The following is a 19,313-nucleotide window of genomic DNA, read 5'->3' on the forward strand; positions in this document are numbered from 1 at the left end:
GATATATTCTTGGCACATTTTGGGCCCCTGATTACTCCATGATGCCGCAGCTTAGCCAAGTATTGTAGCTGACCATGACCACAGTGTGGACCTCTTCTAAAGGGCTGCTTCCAACAAGACAACACATCATGTGACAAAGCTCAAATAATCCCCAACTCATTTCTTGAACATGACACCGATGCCAGATCTCAATTAGTGGAACGGCAGATTTGCATGGCTGTGCAGTTGACGAATCTGAAGCAACTGTGTGATGCTATCATGCCAGTGATGTGAACCAAAATATCTGAGAAGTGTATCCAGCATTGTATTGGTAGCTCTGACAGCAAACATGTGCACACTGTACCAAGAAAACCTTAGTGAACGCCCTGACACCAAATTTAGGCATCATAGATCTAATACTTACCAGGTAACACTTTAACATAAAGCCCATGTGTCTGGGGAAAGAGCTAAAAGTAGAAAACAATATGTCATTTACACATGATGCACCATCATGTAGGAAACACAAAGAGTTCATACTGGTACAATAATTTGCTAGAAATTATAAAAAAGCTAAACCTATTCATGTATAATGACACCTCTACTGTGTGACACACACATCAGCCAGACAGCACACCGAGCCATAATATCATAAGCAAATGCTTTCACAGATCAAATCCTTTCCTGAACTTGTAAATCTCCTATAATGCGAAATTGAAACCACAGGCAATCAGGTAATCCAACAAGGCGTCTGGACCTCCAGGGCACTCTTAAATCTCTTGTTGAGATTCCTCCCTGTTGTGGGCGCACTACAACTGACGTGTGAAAGCCAGAGGCAGCCAACAGTTTTTAGAGTGATGTTCACTATACTGAGGAGAAAGCTGGAACATTTCCATGTTGTGATATTAAAAAGGTGACAATGTGAGGTGCTACACCACGGTGAGCACGTTCTCTTTTGATGCTGCTGCAATTACAGAGGAGTTCTACCACACTATTAACATCGTTTTGATCCTGGATTGTGTACCTTTACAGAGAAATGCCTGCATAATATTCATATATGCAACCTTGTAATCTCTTTCCCTGGTAGGAAACATAATGACAGATTTGCCATCCAATATTAATCAGCCACCAGTAGAGAGAGACAGAGAATGAGTAAGAATAGAAGGGTCGAAGGGAGACTGGGATAAGAACAGGAGGACGCGGTGAGCGTGTGTTTGTGCCTGTGTGATGGTGATTGCACACCCCACTTTCACTCTCTGATCACGCACTCCACTTACAGGTACTTCGGTGAACCTGAAACCACTCTGTCAAACATCTGTCAAGAGGCTGTCAGCGTGATTATGGGGAGCCACATCAAACAAAAGCTCGCAGTCATTGCAGCTGCCGTGTCACAGTTAAACTTGCAGCCCATCAGATGTGAAATTAGCCAATGACAATTTTAACTCCTGCTTGAAGAGATGTCATTTAGCTAATTACCACCAATGTATCCCTTCTACGGTGGAGATTAAAGTCTCATTTTGACTATAAACACTACTCCTGATACGATACATGAGCAGCTGCAGTGACAGAAGAAAACTATCCTCTGAGTTTCTCCACAGGGTGGTCACTATAATAAGAACACCTAATGGTAATTAATCAGTCCAGTACAAAAGCACTGCAGAAAATATTTTGGCAATGCTTACAAAGTCAAATTTGTGTTTGTGATTTGGACTGGGGTATCACTTCACCTCTAATTTATCACGCTGTGTAACATGTTTCAGAAACTGTGAGCTTCAAAGACCTGCAACATCACCACATTCTCCAGGGGGATTTCCTCGTTGTTGTGAACATGGACAGGGGATTCCACTGCCGATGTCTATATCAAACAAAAAACTGTACAAACACAGCTTTTGCTGTTACAGTAAGGCTCTTTGCTTTTCTTTCCCACTAACTGCATTTGTGACAATTCACAGACACGTCTCTTGGACTGCGAATCTATTTTGTTCATGTGGACAGTACTGCCACAATACCTGAAAGATCACAGCACACGCAAGTGGCTTGCCGCTGCGCTCGGCTCCACTTCTGTCATGCACAGCTGGAGCTGAACAGGCTCAACACGAGAGAGGGGGGTCATTAATCCCATGGCAACAGCTTCCTCACGTTTACTCACAGGAATGTGATTCTCAGTCATTTTTCTGTGATTATGCGCTTCTAATGTAAGTGCTTTTTTCTTAATTTATCTTGTTTTACTAATAGTCACTTAGTCCATGAATACCCTCCAATGAAAATGCTTAATAGACTGTGTATATATACACACTCAAGTAATCCTTCTGTTCCCAAGAACGATATTACTCTGACTTCTGTGCCTCTTTAAAAATTTTTTTTTTTTACTTTATTCACCTTGCTCTGAGTGCCATTAAACAGCGAATAACCGATAAGAGGACATTTTAGTTTATAATACCACTGATAAGGGCCTGTCTTTTCAGATACAGGCCTTATCTACTTTCCTTTATGGCTACCACTTATCAATGATTCCTTTCCAGACATTTCAGGGGATTACTTTAGAATTATTTCACTTCCAGAATTCCATTCGTTTACACTATCTTTTCATGGATAATACAATGACATTGACAGCCTGAAACATCTATTTATGGGGAAAATGAACTTAAATAAATTTCTTCTTTAGGAAAGCACTGGTCCATTTGGTTTTTTCATGTTTAGAAAAAAGGGGTAATGCTCTAGAGTAGTTAGGGATAGTCAAAGTGTCTAGTTTTGAGTTTCAGCTGTGGTCTCAGTTCTTTTTAACTTAATGCATACAAACAACCTAAAAAGCCTGATGCTTTTTAGGTTGTTTGTATGCATAACATGCATTTTGATTGCATCTAATCATCTCTTCCTATTGAGTTTCAACACCCTAATTTTAAGCCTTTGTGAACAAGCACATTTGCCAACTGTCTTAAAGTCAAGACTGTTTTTTTGCTTTGCTCCACACATGGCACAAATCTGCTGTGGGAAAATCATTGTTCTTCTTGTCGTTATTACTCTTGCTGTATGTTTGCGCTGACGTTGGAAAATGATCCCGCCTGATGTTGTGCGGTGGGTAAAATTCCAAACATTCAATGCTGAAGCACTTCCACAGTACTACATATGCGTTTTACATTAAATAGGTCATAATGTGTTGCTTTTCAATGACTTCTCTAAATGAAACGACTCTTTAATACAGTGAGGAAAAAGGTAGTTTGTTATCACTGTGCCCTGGGCGCTGGACTCAAACTAAAATGTTGCTTGACATCAACATTAATGTGCAGCTATTGGGAGTCTTTTTGTTCACAGCTGAAAATGGATTACTTCCCTCCAGAAACCTTGACTAAAAACATTTTCATATCATTGCCTTTCCTAATTTTCTCACTAGCGTAAGGCGAGAAACACTCTTTTGTTTTACCTTTAATGTCAGCCGATGCCATGATGGCTTGCGGAGACGGATTAGTTTGTCAATACCTAAGTCAGGAGAAAAGAAGATCAAAACAACAACACATAAATTAAGCGACTCAATTAGAAAGAAAATAGCCTACTAATGCTGTACAGGTCACAAGAACCCCCTGGCTTTACAGATGATCGATACAGTGGTCAGTTCCATATATCACTTATCTTCAGTTGAAAGAAAACCTTAACATAATGGATCTAAATCCATTTCAGGCCACAGGATTGTAAATTGAATGAATAATAATTGAATAATAAATAAACCATTAGCAGCCCAAATGCAGGTTTTCCAAATAGATTCACCTGAATAAAGACTAGTATACAATAACATTTCCTAATTTAGATAATAAATAATATACGAAATATACGATGAGCAAAAAACAAAAACTGCTTTAATATACGAGTTGTTTCTGGCACTTGCTAAGGAAATATTTTACTCTCATAAGGTACTGAGGGTTGATAACCAGCCAAAGGCAAAAAGTCTTGAGTCATATCCTGAGATAACTGACAATGTGTTGATAAGAGAGAGAAAGTGTGGCAGTAATATGACTGCAGTATAACTACTACTCTATTCTATATGAGCAAGAGGGAGGCAAAAGATGAAAACAAGACTGCATTATTACTGGAGTCCCCACCTGTGGGTTTCACGTTGGCTTCACTTCTTACAGCCTGCAGCGTAAAATGTACTGTGATACTCTGAGGCGTGAAGTAGAACAGTAGAACTCCATTTCCTGCGTTCCCGTCTCTGGTCTTTGACAGAATTCCTGTGACACTTTGTCTTGTAGTTTCAGCTCTCATTAAATATTTATTTGCATTATGCTGCCGTACTGCTGATGAGTAGCAGGTTGCGAAAGTCTATTTTTACTTGTAATGATGATCTAAGAAGGCATGTACTCGTTTGCACAAGTGTCAAATAGTGGCACAATCCTGCAAGATTTCAGTTAGCGTAAATGAAAAACAAAGACAGAAACATTGTGTTAAACGAAATAAAACACACACACGGCTTTAGGAGGAAAAATGAGCTAAAAGTACTGAATAAAGAAAATGTGTTAAGAGTTCATCTCTGTCAGTTTGGTCAGGTTTGTCCTTACAACAAGGATGATGAGGTTTTGGTGCATGTTTGTTAAAACTGGGATGTCTACATAACTGAGTGAGTTGCCTTCGTGAAGCGTTATGTTTGTATAGGAATACATATTTTGAACCTCTTAAATCCCGCCCCAGATCAGGGGATGAAGGGAGCTTTAATTATCCACAACAGCATTTTTGGAGCCTTTAATTATTGAGTAATTACAACTGATAGGCAGGTTAACGCATATTACTGTCAAATTAGTTCATTTTTTTCATGCTCTGCAATCTGGTGTCCCTTTCTTGGACAGTATGGAGATATGAGTTATAGAAAATAAGTACATCCCACAGCTGCTTACACTTCAGAACATATAGTTCTCCTTGTCTTTGCTGTAATCCGTTCATGGCGCAGATGTAAATAAAGCTCTGGTAGCATTTAGCTAGAGCTCCAGAACAAGACTGAGCATGAAATGCAAATTTTCAAACAGCTCTACAAATATCACCAAACACAAAAACTACCTCTGGGCAGTTTGTCACAAAAGGTGTCTGCTAGCTAATGTATTGCTAGCAGACAACTGCTGAATTTGCCAGTGAGAGGAAAAAAACATGTTGTTGTGTGAAACAGAGGTAAAGAAAGATGCAAGACAGAGAAGACAGGAGAGGAAGAAGAGAGATTTTTTTTTTTTTTAAAGTCAAGTTATAAGTTTTTAAATTAGATATTGGATCTATACATAACATGCTGCTGAATTATAGCTTCTTTTTTTTTAAATGATGCACATTTTTGGACTGGAGCAGAGCAACCTATAGTAATTGTGGTGAATGTCTGGTCACATTACAGGTGAGGACATCAACTTCTAGTTAAGGTGATGATGCTGATTACATTCACTCAATGAATACTATCTTTTCTGCTAGCTTTATAGCGTCTAGGCGTTTGCCATCATCCATACAGCTTATTAAAGATTCGTTTATATCTTGTCGACCTCAACTGGGTAAATTCACAGAGTAGTGAAAGTTAAAAAACAAATCAAAATTGATAAAAACTAAACCAGAAATAAAGTTTTATAAACAATAAAATAAACATAATTAATATGAGCAAAATAAAATTCCCAAATTGGTAATTAAAATGACTTGATATGACAAACTACAAATCAACAATTATAAAAATACAAAAATACTTCAAACTGTGGAGCTTTAATTGCATCGAAGTAGGCCTTCATTAATTATTCTGTTTTGCTTTAAAAATCTAAAGCAGTATTATTAAATTCATTCTTCAGTTCAACCATCACTTCAAAGATAGTCACTCTGTTATTCAAAATGATTTTTGCCCATTAACTTAATATATTAATTATTAATTTACCAACATAATAATTTGGTCAGGATGCTAAATGGCATTATCATTGCTGTGACTAATGTGACAGAGTCATGTCCACTTTACACACACTCCCCCCACCTGGCGCTATTTCTACACGAGGTAATCGATCTCATGTCAGTGCTCTCTGAATAGGGAGCACTGACTGGTTGGTTGGTTGATTGGTAGGTTCCATACAACTGTCACACTTGCCTAAAAATCTCATTAATCAGTGGACCAAAGTGACACTTCAATCAGCAAACTTTTCATATTCCTGTAACAGAAGCGAGATTTCGAACACACACAGATGCGCACACAGGAGCACACGAGGACACTGAGTCATCAATACGATGAGTGCACATACACCTACTTGAAAGACATGCAGTATGGCCACATAATGATGGCACATGCCAAGAACTTCAGGTTTTAATTACAGGCTTCCACTGGCAGACAAGAACCGCCACTTCTAATCAGAATCAATGCATAGACAAATGGGCGCTCACCCACATGCTGTCACTGATACTTTTCTTCTACATAACCCGCACACAATCAAAATGACACAATCAGGTAGCTGTTGAAGCATGGCAAAGGAAGGACATATTTAAAGTAAATATATTTTGCACATAGTCAACGTCCACTAAATCCAATAGGTGTTCTATTAGAGTTATAAACTATAAAACTATAAACTATAAAAGTGTGATATTGACAGATAGGACTACCGTTAACTTTTCAAGGCCACATTCAACAAAGTGCTATTCTTCAGAGATTTTGGTCCACAGTGATGACAGCCTCGCACAGATGAATCTCTTGTTCCACCACATCTCTAAGGGGCTCTAATGGATTGAGATCTGATGACTGTGGAGGCCATTTGAGTGAACTTTTATAATACCAGTTTGAGATGATCAATGTGAGCTGGCATGTTATTCTGCTGGAATCAGCAATCAGAATACGGGTACCCTGTGGTCAGTGCATGCATCTTTAGAGTTTTAGGCTCTAAAGTGGAACATGGCTTTGAGGGATGTCGAGTGTGTGAGCAGACTTGTCACGAATATCCAAGTTATAGACAAAAACAGGTATGTGTAAAGAAATAAACATGATTCTGCAATGCATTTCAGCAGTTTGACAAAAATGTATCAAATAGTTATATTTTATTTATTTTTAAGCTAATACAATCAAAGTGTAAAAATTGTACCCTTAGGACTGTGCCAGGGCTGCCCCTTCAGTCATTAAGATCAGGTAAATGTTTGCTGGCTGTGGCTTCATACTTACTATGATTAATGAGACTGGATATCATTTCCAGAACCAACTTGGAGCAAGGAAAAAAGGTAAAAAAAAACAAAAACAAAAAAACATTAAAGATATTTAAACTTCGCTTGCTATCTTTGAAAAAGCCTTCAACAGCATTTTTGTAAGTTAATTGCTACCAAATGTGCAATGCAAGTATTAAAACAGTCTACACTGTAGTTTTTGTCTCTGAAGAGAATTTTTTTTTTTTTTTTTTTTAAAAAGGTACCAAAACAGTGAAAATAAATAAAGTGAAGCAGAAAACTTCACTGCACCGATTAAACAGGGCTTCTAAATTTATTTTGCTTTTTGATATTTTACCTCTTTTTCCTCATTCAGAAAAAATGAATATCTAAAGGATCCCGGGTAATGAAATGATAAATGTACATAAATTAGAAGACTTAAATGAGAAAATTAGCAATTACCAAAGTTTTAGAGTTAACATGCTGCTGTGTAATGATAATCTTTGAAGTGGGAAGCTAATCCAATGAAGAATGCAAATTATTGATTAGAGCTAATCCTCCCTGGTCTCCTGCCATGCATACCACAGGATAATTAACAAAATGCTTTGCGGATAAGTCTACCTGTGGTTCTTATCCGTTTCTACAGAACTAACTAGTAGCAATAGGATGAAAGAGAGTGGGAGAAGAAAGATGAATGGCCGAGTCCCTTGGATTAATAGTGCTGGCAAGGAAGAAAGGCAGGGTGGGAAGTGAAGATGGGTGCAGAATCCTTAATCACCCCTTCTGCACTCTATAAGCCACTCAAGTGACCAGTAGCCAGAAGTACATTTATTCTCTACCAATTAAGACAAATGGGCCAATTCCTGCCACTGCTGCCTTTTAGCATTAAAAAATGCATATTAAAAAAAAAAAAAGCAAAAAGCTGTAGTGCTGTTTTAAATGCAACTGAAAATAGAGTACATCAATTCTCAAATAATTTAAACCCTATATATAGATAGAAGAGTACAAAGTGGGCGTATAAAAATGTTAAATTTCTTGGCATGTACAGATGAAAACAGAATTAATGGCACAAGTATTTTCAAAGTGCTGTTAAATAGAGCAAAGACTTTTTAACACCACTTTTTCAAGCATCCTAGTTTTTTTTTTTTGGACGTCCTGCTTCTACTGATGATCAGTCAGATGTGATGCATTTAGTTCGCTAGACATGATTGGAAAAGGCATGTCTGTCTATATGAGGTCCCATATTTGACATTGCATGTCGGGGCACAAACCAAGCCATGACATCCAAGGAATTGTGTGTAGACCTCTGAGACAGGATTGTATCGAGGCAAAGATCTGGGGAAGTGTACAGAAACATTTCTGCAGCATTCTGAAGGTCCAAAGTGTGGCCTTCATATATAAATGAAAAGAATTTTGAAAACAGGACTCTTCCAGGAGCTGACCACCTGCCACTCTGAGCAATCTGAGTAGAAGCGCCATAGTCATGGAGATGACCAAGAACCCGTCGATGACAGAGCTCCAGCATTGCTCAGTGGAGAGAAGAGAACCTTCCAGAAGGACACCCATTTCCCAGTAATCCACCATTCAGGCAAAATTCTCATGTCGGGTAAAAACGAAAAGTCTTTGACCTTAATGTCACACGTAATGTCTGGAGATAACCAGACGCCACTTATCACCTGCCAATACCATCCCTACAATGAAGAATGGTGGTGGCAGCATCGAGCTGTGGGGAAAGATGAATGCAGCAATGTACAGAGACATCCTGGATGATAACTTGTTCCAGAGCGCTGTGGACCTCACACTGGGGCCAAGGTTTGTCAACAAATTTTTGTCTTTATTTTTTAATTTTAAATATTTTTAAATACATTTGCAACAATTTCAACCAAAGTTTGTTCACTTTGTTATTATGGGGTACTGCATGTAGAATTCGAGGTGAAAAATGAATTGAATCCATTTTGGAATGAGGCTGTAACATGACAAAATGTGGAAAAGGTGAAGTGCTGGGAACATTTTCCAGATGCACTGTAATCGTTCTCCAGGTTGTGCTTTGCATACAACAGTTTGGCTTGAACGTGTCAATGTGTGCAAGATTCTAGTGATTGTCTTCTTAGAGACTTCAATTCCCAATAGGCTAAGTCATTTACTAGTGTCTCGGAAGTTGTTTTGGGGTCTTTAGACACACTTCACTCCTCTTTTCATTACAATCTTTCAGAATCTTTGACTTCCTACCTGCCAGGCTCATTGTTATGGCTGAATAATATTGAATTCCTGATTATACTTGTCACTCCAGCTCTTTGTATATCCACCTGTTTTGTGAGCGTCAACAATTTCCACCCCAAAGTTTTTCTGAAGTTGTTCTTTTGCTTTTGATGCTTTTTCAAGTGACAGCTCAAACACTTATTGATGTTTTATACTGTGTCAAATAGAATCCTCAGTTTTTGGTTGATTTTACAAGCTTTAAGCATTTCAAAGTTAAAGTGTAGCCATTCCACAGCAGTGGTTTGTGCTATAGGTCAATAATGATAATGTGCGCAAACATTTTAAAATAGTATGTTGAAAAAGTGTAATCAAATGCTTTAAACCCATCGTTGGGGTCACCACTTTTGAAAGCTTGTTCGAATTTAGTCAGCTAATTTTACCAGTTACCTGAGATTTTCAACCTGGTGTTTGTTTTTAAGTATTACAGTTTTGTCTCACACAGATCCATACAGTATGCACACCAGTCAAAAGGCATATCGTGGATGACTTTCTAATAATTTTGGTGAGGGTGAACAAATTTTGTACAAAAATTTATTCAATTTATTCCCCAGAATGAATTGTAATAATCTCAGTCATCACTTGAACTCTCTCATAAAACTATCATAAAGTCATATTTATTCTGTGCATTGGCATCACTGCCCCTCCCTGAGCCTGCTTCTGCCAGAAGTTTCTTCCTGTTAAAAGGGAGTTTTTCCTTCCCACTGTTGCCAAAGTGCTTGGTCATAGGGTGTCATATAATTGTTGGGTTTTTCTTTGTATGTATTATTGTAGGGTCTACCTTACAATATAAAGCGCCTTGAGGGGACTGTTGTTGTGATTTGGCACTATATAAATAAAACTGAACTGAATTGAACTTTTTCTATTGCTCAAACCAAAGAGCCACAAGCATGGCTGTAGGATCTAGTTCTATTTCCCACTAATTGCCAGTTCATTTCCTTGTACTTTCTCAGTAGTTATTGCCCCATTTTTCTAACTGACAGCTTCCTTTAAAAAAATGAAAAAGAAAAAAAAGAGCGTCTACCAAACTGACTTGAGTTTGCACATCAGTCATGCTGTACTCTCAAGAGAGGATGCATCTAAACCTTATGCTTACCATCATATTTCAGTGTCCTCAGCCTCTCCCACTCGTGCTCCTTTTCACTGCAATCAGTGGCTCAGTCCTTGAGGTTCCAGAATTAAGGACAACTTCCAAGTCCATTGCATTATCTGCAGGACAATTATGTCTGATCTGCTAGAAAAATGCACTCAATAGAATAAGACTGCAAAAAACAAAAAAACAAAACAAAACAAAAAGTACATCAAAAACTCAATAGGGACTACTGTTTTCAGTTACACAAAATAAGCACTGGGAATACAAAGACAACTATTCTGGCTGATTACTGCATTTTATTGAAGGCTTTGGAATATAAGTATTTTTCCCCATGAAAACATAACCAAGAGTTATAGCTCCAGAACTTCCTCTACTATGTCGTTTTGAAAACAAACTTAATAATTTCAATCAAGAGTTAACAAGTGAAGAAATCTTCTACTGTTGAACTAGTTAAGTAGTCAACATAATAGTAAAAAGGTCTTGTGTTTCACGGGCAGGTAAGGCTGAAAGCATAAGGCTGTAATTCTGACTGCTACTCAACTCTTATCACAGTGTCAAAGGCGCTAATGTCAGGGCCATCGCTTTCTCGAGAAGGTTAACACGCACCACGATGAAAAAAGAAAACAAATTGTTAAACCATAAAAAAAAAACTTATGTAAATGAGTCTAAAATTGCGACATAGTTTAGACAATGTTTCCTACTGTGTGTGTAAAAATGCAACTATTAAATACTTAAGTGCCAATATTCAGTAATTTATTACTTTTCTTTATCAAATAGGTTCGTTCCTATTTATTAAGCATTTTAAGATAGAACACAAAAACAAATGACTCCTCTCAAATCAAATATATCAAACTGTCACGCCAATTACAGGCCAATTCAGAAACAAAAATAAAAAGACTGCAGGACAGCTAACTTCTTTTCCACCAGTGATGCATTGTGATTCTTTTCAATGGCTCTGAAAGCCACTTGATAACAGCCGCACAGGCCAGAATTAAATTCTTCCAAATTAAAGTGAGGACGAAACCTAACAGCATGTCACATTTGGAATAAGTCAAAATGAAGATGTGGCACCAAATCAAGATAAGGCTCTCAATGCGCCTAATGCAACTTCAGCCTAGTATGCACAATCCTGTCGCACTACTCTGAGGTCTTCTACAATTGTGTTTAAGTATACTGACGTGAAAAGAATGAAAAAGATGTGACCATTTTGGTTATTAAAGTGCTCCAACACACCATCAATTAGCAGCGGTATGTATATATAAACATAGTTCAGCACTTTTACAAATCAACCATTTAAAAAGCCCCCATTCTGCAATCAAAAAACAAAATTCTAAGCCACCATACAAAGAAAACCAAAAAAACACTTTAGTTCTCTCAGTAGTTACTTCAATTTGACCTCAGGTTATGACAAAATTATTATTAAAAAAAATAGCTGTAGAGAAATTAACATGATGTAAAAACAAACTACAAATAATGTCAGGCAGAATATCATCCATACTTTACATACATACAAAATTACATTTCATTTTTTTCTCTTTTAAGAATAGATTCTGTAAACACTGCTTCAGGTCCTTCAGGTTTGATTTATCCCCTTTTCTGCTACAATCTGTATGTTTTTCCATAGAAAATAGTCCGAGGCTCCTGTTCTGGCACTGCAGATGATTCTTCCCCCACCCCCATACTCCTCAACCGTCACAACATTAATTTAACTTTTTCAATTTTCTACCTATTTCACAGCAAAACCAAAAAAAGTGAGGAAAAATATAAGTATTGAGTGGAAGCTCTAGTGCGTTGATGTTGTCATGTAGGTGTTTTAAAAACGTGAAGATACTCTGACCCACATAAACCCAGTCTTTATAAAAAAGGGAAGGACAAGAAATAAGATAATAGAGAGGGCGGCGGGGGTCGGTGGGGGCATGGGGTGTTAGCTGAGGACAGTTGACAAGGCTAGGTTTTGAATATAGATAAGGCATAGCATGGGCAGAGGTTGGGGAGGTTTGAATTAGGAGTCCACATGTCAGGCAGATTGTTAGCCTTTCCAGTACATTTTCAAAAATGGGGTCAGAGGGTAGCATTAGGCAAGGACGTTTCTGTAAGGTAGTGAAGACTTTAGATGTGATTTAGAGGCCTTGGAGGAACTCCTGGAGCTGCCTGACGAGCTCCGTGTCCACAGTTTCCATCAGGGCTCCAAAGCCCTGGTCCCCCATCAGGGCCTGCTGTGCCTTCAGCTTTTCATAGACAAACTGCTGGAGAGAAACGCTGTGCACCGGATCCTCCAGGGCCAACTGCAGGAGGACAAAGAAAATGGAGAGTGGAAAAATTAGTGATCCCACCTGAGAAAGGGTCTGTTAGGCAGCGCTTTGGGAGAAAACAAAAACACCAGCAAACCAGCTGCTCATGGTTGTAATGTAGGTCTTAACAGTTCCCATACATTCATTTCAGAGTAAAGGACTTTCACTGAAAATGCACTGTGGATTTTTTTACAAAAAAGGAGGAAAATACAACAGAAACCTTTTACGTGTGGCGACTCTGACATATATAACTAACAGAAAACGTACACAAGGAAAAATAATTCAGTATTCACAGTCACTGTCATTCATCTTATACCGAAGAAAGCGCTGGAAAAATAATAATTGACAACAGTGTAAAAAAAAACAAAAAAACAAAAACAAGCACAGAAGACTTGAATGGTGGACTACAGCTAACACATTTCTGTAAACCTGCACACTGTCATTTATTTTCTGTGAAATGAAGCAGAGGCAAACACAACAGATGGCAAAAGCCTGAAAGCCGGGACTCGGTCTGCAAATAAATTAGAGAGGTATACAAGTTCTGTTAACACCACTGCACAAACAAAACTTCCACGCATGCAGTCAAGTTTTGAAGATTTCTTTTTGTGTGCGTCTAATAAAATGTATAAAGACAATTTTAGTCACCCTTATATGTTTTTAATCAGTGTGGGTACCTTACTATATCACCGTTTGTAACATTTCCACGTATTCTGGCTCTTTTTTTTTTGCTATGATTTCCCCACAGATTAATTATCATTGTTGCTTCAAAGCAGGTGAGTATCTTGAATTAAAAAACAAAACAAAAAAACTCTCCTTGTGATCTCCTTTATCACCTAGCACAAACTTGACATTTTGGCGAGCGTGTTCACTCTTAATCACATCAGCCCACAACTGAAAAACAACTCTGGGTCCTTAGAGAAGCACAATATTGCAGTGGCAAATCTTAGTCTCTAGCCAATCACTGGAAACAATACTTGTCATACTAATTTGGTCTTCGTCATTACAATGCTATCAAACTAGTAAAGAGTGGATGTTGCAGAGTGGCTTAATGGAAAAGCTTTCATCTGAGCTGCATAATTACCTTCTCTCTGTATACCACAACATCTTTAAGGTCTTTTTTGTGTGTATGGGTGTGTGCGTCAGAAGCCACATATCATGGCACTTGAATACATTTTTAATCACCATGGTTCTCTTAAGCATCTACTATGATCAAACTAGGGAAAACATTATTAATGCAATTCTTCATATGTCTCAGTAAATATCAGATTAGTTTGGGTTAAACAGGAATAGAAGCAATTAAGTCTGTATGTAGAGATTACAATATTTCAGCAGCAATGTAGCCCCTTATCAGGACTGCACACTTCATATATACTAAATGAGCTTTTTAGAAAAATGCCAGAAAAACAATTCAAGTCTTTGCATATGATAGGGTGTGGATGAAAGTTTGCTGAAGTAGTGTAAATTATTAATATTATAATTATTATTAAATTTTTATTATTAATAAAGATTAAAGAGAAATTGATAAGTGAATAGAATTAAGAAAATAAACAGAATGTACACTCGCCAAGGTACTTCATTAGTTAACCCTGTTCAACTGCTAATCAACCCAAGTATATAATCACCCAATCACATGGCAGCAACCTTATGGATTTATGTAGATATGGTCTTGATTGTATGGTTGAAGTTCAAACCAAGCATCAGAATGTGTAAGAAAGTTAACTTAAGTGACTTTGTATGGTTGTTGGTGCAAAACAAGCTGGTCTGATTTATTTGGAAATTGCTGATCTACTAGATTTATAATAACCACTCGATATAACCAAGGTGTGCAGAAGAACAACTCTGAACCTACAACACACTGACCCTTGAAGCAGATCAGCTACAGCAACAGGAGACTACACAAGGTGACACTCCTATTCCTGTCAGAGAAGAACAGGAAACTGAGGATAAAATTTGCAAAGGCTCACCAAAATTGGAGAACAGACGATGCCTCTGATGAATGGAAAAAGAGAGATACAGAGAAACCCCTTTCCCGCATCCAGCACAAAGAGGAAGTAACATAAGTGATATGAGCAGAAGAATAGTCATTTTCTGTTGTAACAGAAATTTGGCATAAACAACATGAACTCATGGGTCCTTCCTGCCTGGTATCAGCAGTTCAGGCTGTTGCTGGTGGTGGAATAGTGAGGTGGGGGGCGGGGTATTTTCCTGGAACACTTCGGACCCCTTTCAACCAAGTGAACATTGTTAAAATGCCACAACTAACCTCTATTATGCTGCGATCATCATCTCTTTATGACCGCAGTGTATCCATCTTCTGATGGTTGCTTCAAGCAGGATAACACATCCCTGACAAAACTCCTCTTAAGCTGGTTTCACAATGAATTCATCACAATCACCATGTCTCCCATCCAATAAAGCACAATTGGGCTTTGGAGAAACAGTAAATCAAATTGTGGATGCGCAGGAATAGCACCTTGTTGAATATGTCCCACAAACGAAACAAAGCCGTTCTTAAGGAAAATGGGGGGCCAACCTGGTAATACTGAGGTGTAAATGTTTCTGTACCCCAAAAAATAAAGTTCTGAGATAGAGCAATGGACTGTATTTAGGACATGCTGTGTTGAGACTGTGCACATAGCAACACTGATCAAAAGCAGTTTACAATGTTGCCACTATCAGTATAAACAGTATGCACGACCCATTGTCAACACAGGGGGAAAAACAAGGGCGGAGATGAGAAGACAAGAGAAGAGGAAAAAAAATAACGGTGACACGAGGCAACAAAAGGTGTAGATGTGATGGGTACAAAGGAATGAAATGTGATAAGGGAACGAGGAGACAAATATGACAAAAGAGGGAAAGAATCGTCATGCATGGGAATTAAGTACCAGGAACTGGCTAAGTAATGTGGTTCAAAGAACCCCATAAAGGCAGCGAGTGATAAAAACAAGATGTGGGATGCAAGAGTGGGCAATCATAGCTCTACCTCATTGTTCAGGACAGAGAAAAGAGATGAGTGGGAAACATGAGAGAGTTGAAGAGAGACAGCTGAAATGACAGGGGCTGTAAAAGCCCTCATCTCTAAAGTAATCCCGAGACTACTGTTGTCCTTTTCCAAAGCAAACGGTTCTCAGTTATTTCTATAAAACCATCAGTGTTATTTAAAATTGGCCAATGAGGGACTTTAAACACACTTAATTCACACAACATCATGTGTACCAGGGACCAAGATCCTTAAAGCTCTCTGAATGACAGGCTCACACAAAGACAAATGGTATGATTGCCAATATTGGTTTCGGGACTGGGATTAGCAAGGACATATTGCAAAGATAATAATCTCACAGATTTCACAATAGTAAGCCTTTTTTTTTTTAGATCCTCAACTTTCTGATCTCTCAGACCTGCTCTCCTATTTCCACTCTTACAGTTTACTACAACAGACTACTCTATTCAGTCGAAAAACACATTTGTACTGTAGCAGAGGATATGAAAGGAAACTAAGTCAGGCAGACAAATGCTAACTGGAGTTAATGATGCAATAACCTGTACTTTTCCAGCTTTTATCTCACATCCCGTGGTGCCTCATGTCTAACTGCAAACACACAAATACCCCGCAGGAGCGCGAGTGTGTGAGCACATACACCGACTTCTGTGTGATGTAATGAACTGTGGGCCTGCATGATGTATTGAAGTGTAAACTAAGAACTGTATTGTGTAAGGAGATGCTGACAGCACCGGGCTTAGTGGATTACACTGCGGGCAAATGTTAATTTCATCAGCTAATTTACAACACATCATCTGCAGCCTCGCCAGCTCATCGCCTTTAGAATCTCTAACTAGACATGTAAGCTGCTCTCAAGTGGTCAAATTTGACTCAAAGCATCATGCTGTTTAAGAGAAGCTATTGTCAACTCAGGTTTTAATGGCATCGCCGTCTTAAACAAATACCATCATATACATTAAAAAAAGTAAACTTATATTCTCTTATTTTTTCTGCATGTAAATTTTCTGTCATGCATTATCAGTGTTTGGGTTATAATGTATTATGCATAACACTTAAAAGCAAAAATAATACAGTATTTATTTGGTTCAAAGTGAGTAATCCATTGGACACGTTTTAGACTTTTGCACTACTCCGAGAGGTGCGCTGTCACACACTTAGATTGATAATTCTACCTTTAAAACTTGCATTTTCACACACATCAGCACAAAGCAGTTTCCTAATGACATATGGAGATCTTTGCACTTCCTGATTTGTAGATACTTTGCCATTTCTATACAGCTTTCTGTGTTAATCAAAGTTAGGTGATTTTTACACCATCTTGCATAAAAAGCAAGAAACAAAACAAAGACACAAAACCACATTGTATGACTTTCAATATAGAGATCATTTAACTCATGCACTGCAAGTGACACATATTTGATTAACATTTGCATTTTGAGTGCTGAATTTAGGAGCAGTAATACGTTAGACAAATGTAAAGTGATTACATTAATGTGCTTCCCCAAACATTGAGGATTAAATGCATTTTTCATAAGCAACATTATTTCTCTATTCATTATTTCATTATTTTTCTCTTGGCAGGTAGTCCAAATCTGGTGTATAAACCTTAGCATGGCAATTTCAGCCATTCTGTTAATAAACAGAAGGGAAGACAAAACAATCCCATCAGGACACAAATACTGCATAATGAAGGTGATTTTGTAAACTGGAAGCATTTCTCATTTATGTCATTTGTTCAGTTGCTTGATGGGAGTGAACTATGTGAAATATGATTGGTTCAGGTCATTTGAGGCAAGGTTTCAATTTTGGAGTTTGTACTGTGAAGAAGATAAAACGGCAAAGTAATTGGGGGCTCTGGATAAGTGGGGAAAAGATAAAGTAAGAAAATGATAGAGTAAGAAGTGCAAGTGCAATAACCAAAAAAGTAAACATGGTTTGCCAAAACAATAGGTATAGTAAAAACAACTACAAGTAAAACTGACTGAAAGGATGAACTGAAAGAAAAAAAATATGCATCTGTATTAATATTAGGTAACCTTGCGCACAAGCCAAAAACAAACAAAAGAAAAACCCCAACAACAAAAATCCCTCCACGACATAAAAAGTAGGAAAGAAATATGAAACCAGTAAAGTTTGAGGGGAAAAGAAAAGGAATAATGATGAGAGAAAAGGACAGAGGGAGAGTGACATGCTTCCTGCTGCAGCTCACTGATAAAGAAGCAATGGTCGCCATGCCACAGAAGAAGATAAATGAGAGGGAGGATGAATAGAAGAGACAAATGAGATGTGAAGGAAGTGGAAAAGGTTTGGCAGATGTCTAGTGAGAAGATATAGAGGGGAAAAAAAGAAGGAGACAGAATAGAGAAGTAGGCGAGATACGCTCTGAAGGAAAAAACTAATTATGACGATAATGATAATAATAATGATCCTAAGCACCCACGGCAGTCCGCTTTTACCTCATGCAAAATACCCAATAAAAAGCCTACATTTGTTCCATCTGTTCTGACATTACTTAGAGAGGTTGCCAAACACCTTTTTGCTTGCATCTTTTTTCTGCAACCAGTGTTGTCACACGAACAACTGTTTTCAAGGTGGCACAGTTTCACAAATCCATGCCAAAAACATGTAATTTAGCCTCTACTCAATATTTGCTTGGAAGTTATTCATACACCTTTGTCTGGGAAATAAGCTAATCTGCGCCAGCAGGCTGGAGAAGAATATAGCCTCAGCACACCTGAGAGAGTTTGGAACATGAAATTATTTGATCATGTCACCCCACTTCTAGGTGTAAAGTGGCTTACCTAAACAGAACAGAGGGCTACTTAATGTTATTGTATGCAGCTGTTCTTTAGTTGGAACAGAGTGTTTTTTTTACTGGGAAAAGGGCTTTCCATACCTGACACATTGGACCACCCTAACTTTTGGTGGCATTGATTAAATAAGATGCTTCTCCGCAACGATTCTGACATGATGGCATCTTATGCTTGTTGCAGATTTGTTGGTTGGACACTGATGATGAGAATCTCCCATTCCACCACAATGCAAAGATGCTCTGCTGGATTGAGATCTGGCAACTTTGTTGTCCGTTTCAGTATAGTGAACTCACTGTGTTCAAGAAACCACTTTGAGAAGATGGCTACATTTTGGTCCATAAAGGAATTTATGAGACACTCAACTGGCCCAAAAGTGTGCCAACAAAATATTCCCCACACCATTAAACTACCAGCACCAGCCTGAACCATTAACACAAGTAAGGATAGATCCATGCTTTTACAGGTACACTGTTTACTCCAAATTCTGACACTACCAATCAAATGTTGCAGCAGATATCAAATGATTTAGTACTTTCCTGCTTATATACAGTACTTTATGTGACAAGACATAAGTTTTTAACTCACTGTGTGTTCACGCGCAACTTTTCTTATAATCATTAGTTGATATTAATCTCTGGCTCTCTTCAATAGCGCGTCGTTATCCTGTCTTCGTTCTCTCACCTGAACTGGTCGCAGCAGATGGGCTCCACTTCCTGAGCCTGGTTCTGCTGGAGGTTTGTTGTTATTAAAAGAGTTTACAT

General features: G+C 38.1%; 1 protein-coding gene across 1 annotated transcript in view; it reads right to left on the reverse strand.

Annotated features, from left to right (window-relative positions):
* Positions 1–10,720: 10,720 nt before the first annotated feature.
* Positions 10,721–19,313, reverse strand: part of ipo11 (importin 11) — a 128,974-nt gene continuing 120,381 nt past the window's right edge. Inside the window, exon 30 of the mRNA XM_082553246.1 lies at positions 10,721–12,729. Within this exon, the coding sequence (XP_082409372.1) occupies positions 12,565–12,729 (165 nt within the window). The 3' untranslated portion in view covers positions 10,721–12,564. The remainder of the gene's footprint in view (positions 12,730–19,313) is intronic.

This window comes from Aulonocara stuartgranti (genome assembly GCF_965226115.1).
Source record: "Aulonocara stuartgranti genome assembly, chromosome: 12".
Lineage (NCBI taxonomy): Eukaryota > Metazoa > Chordata > Actinopteri > Cichliformes > Cichlidae > Aulonocara > Aulonocara stuartgranti.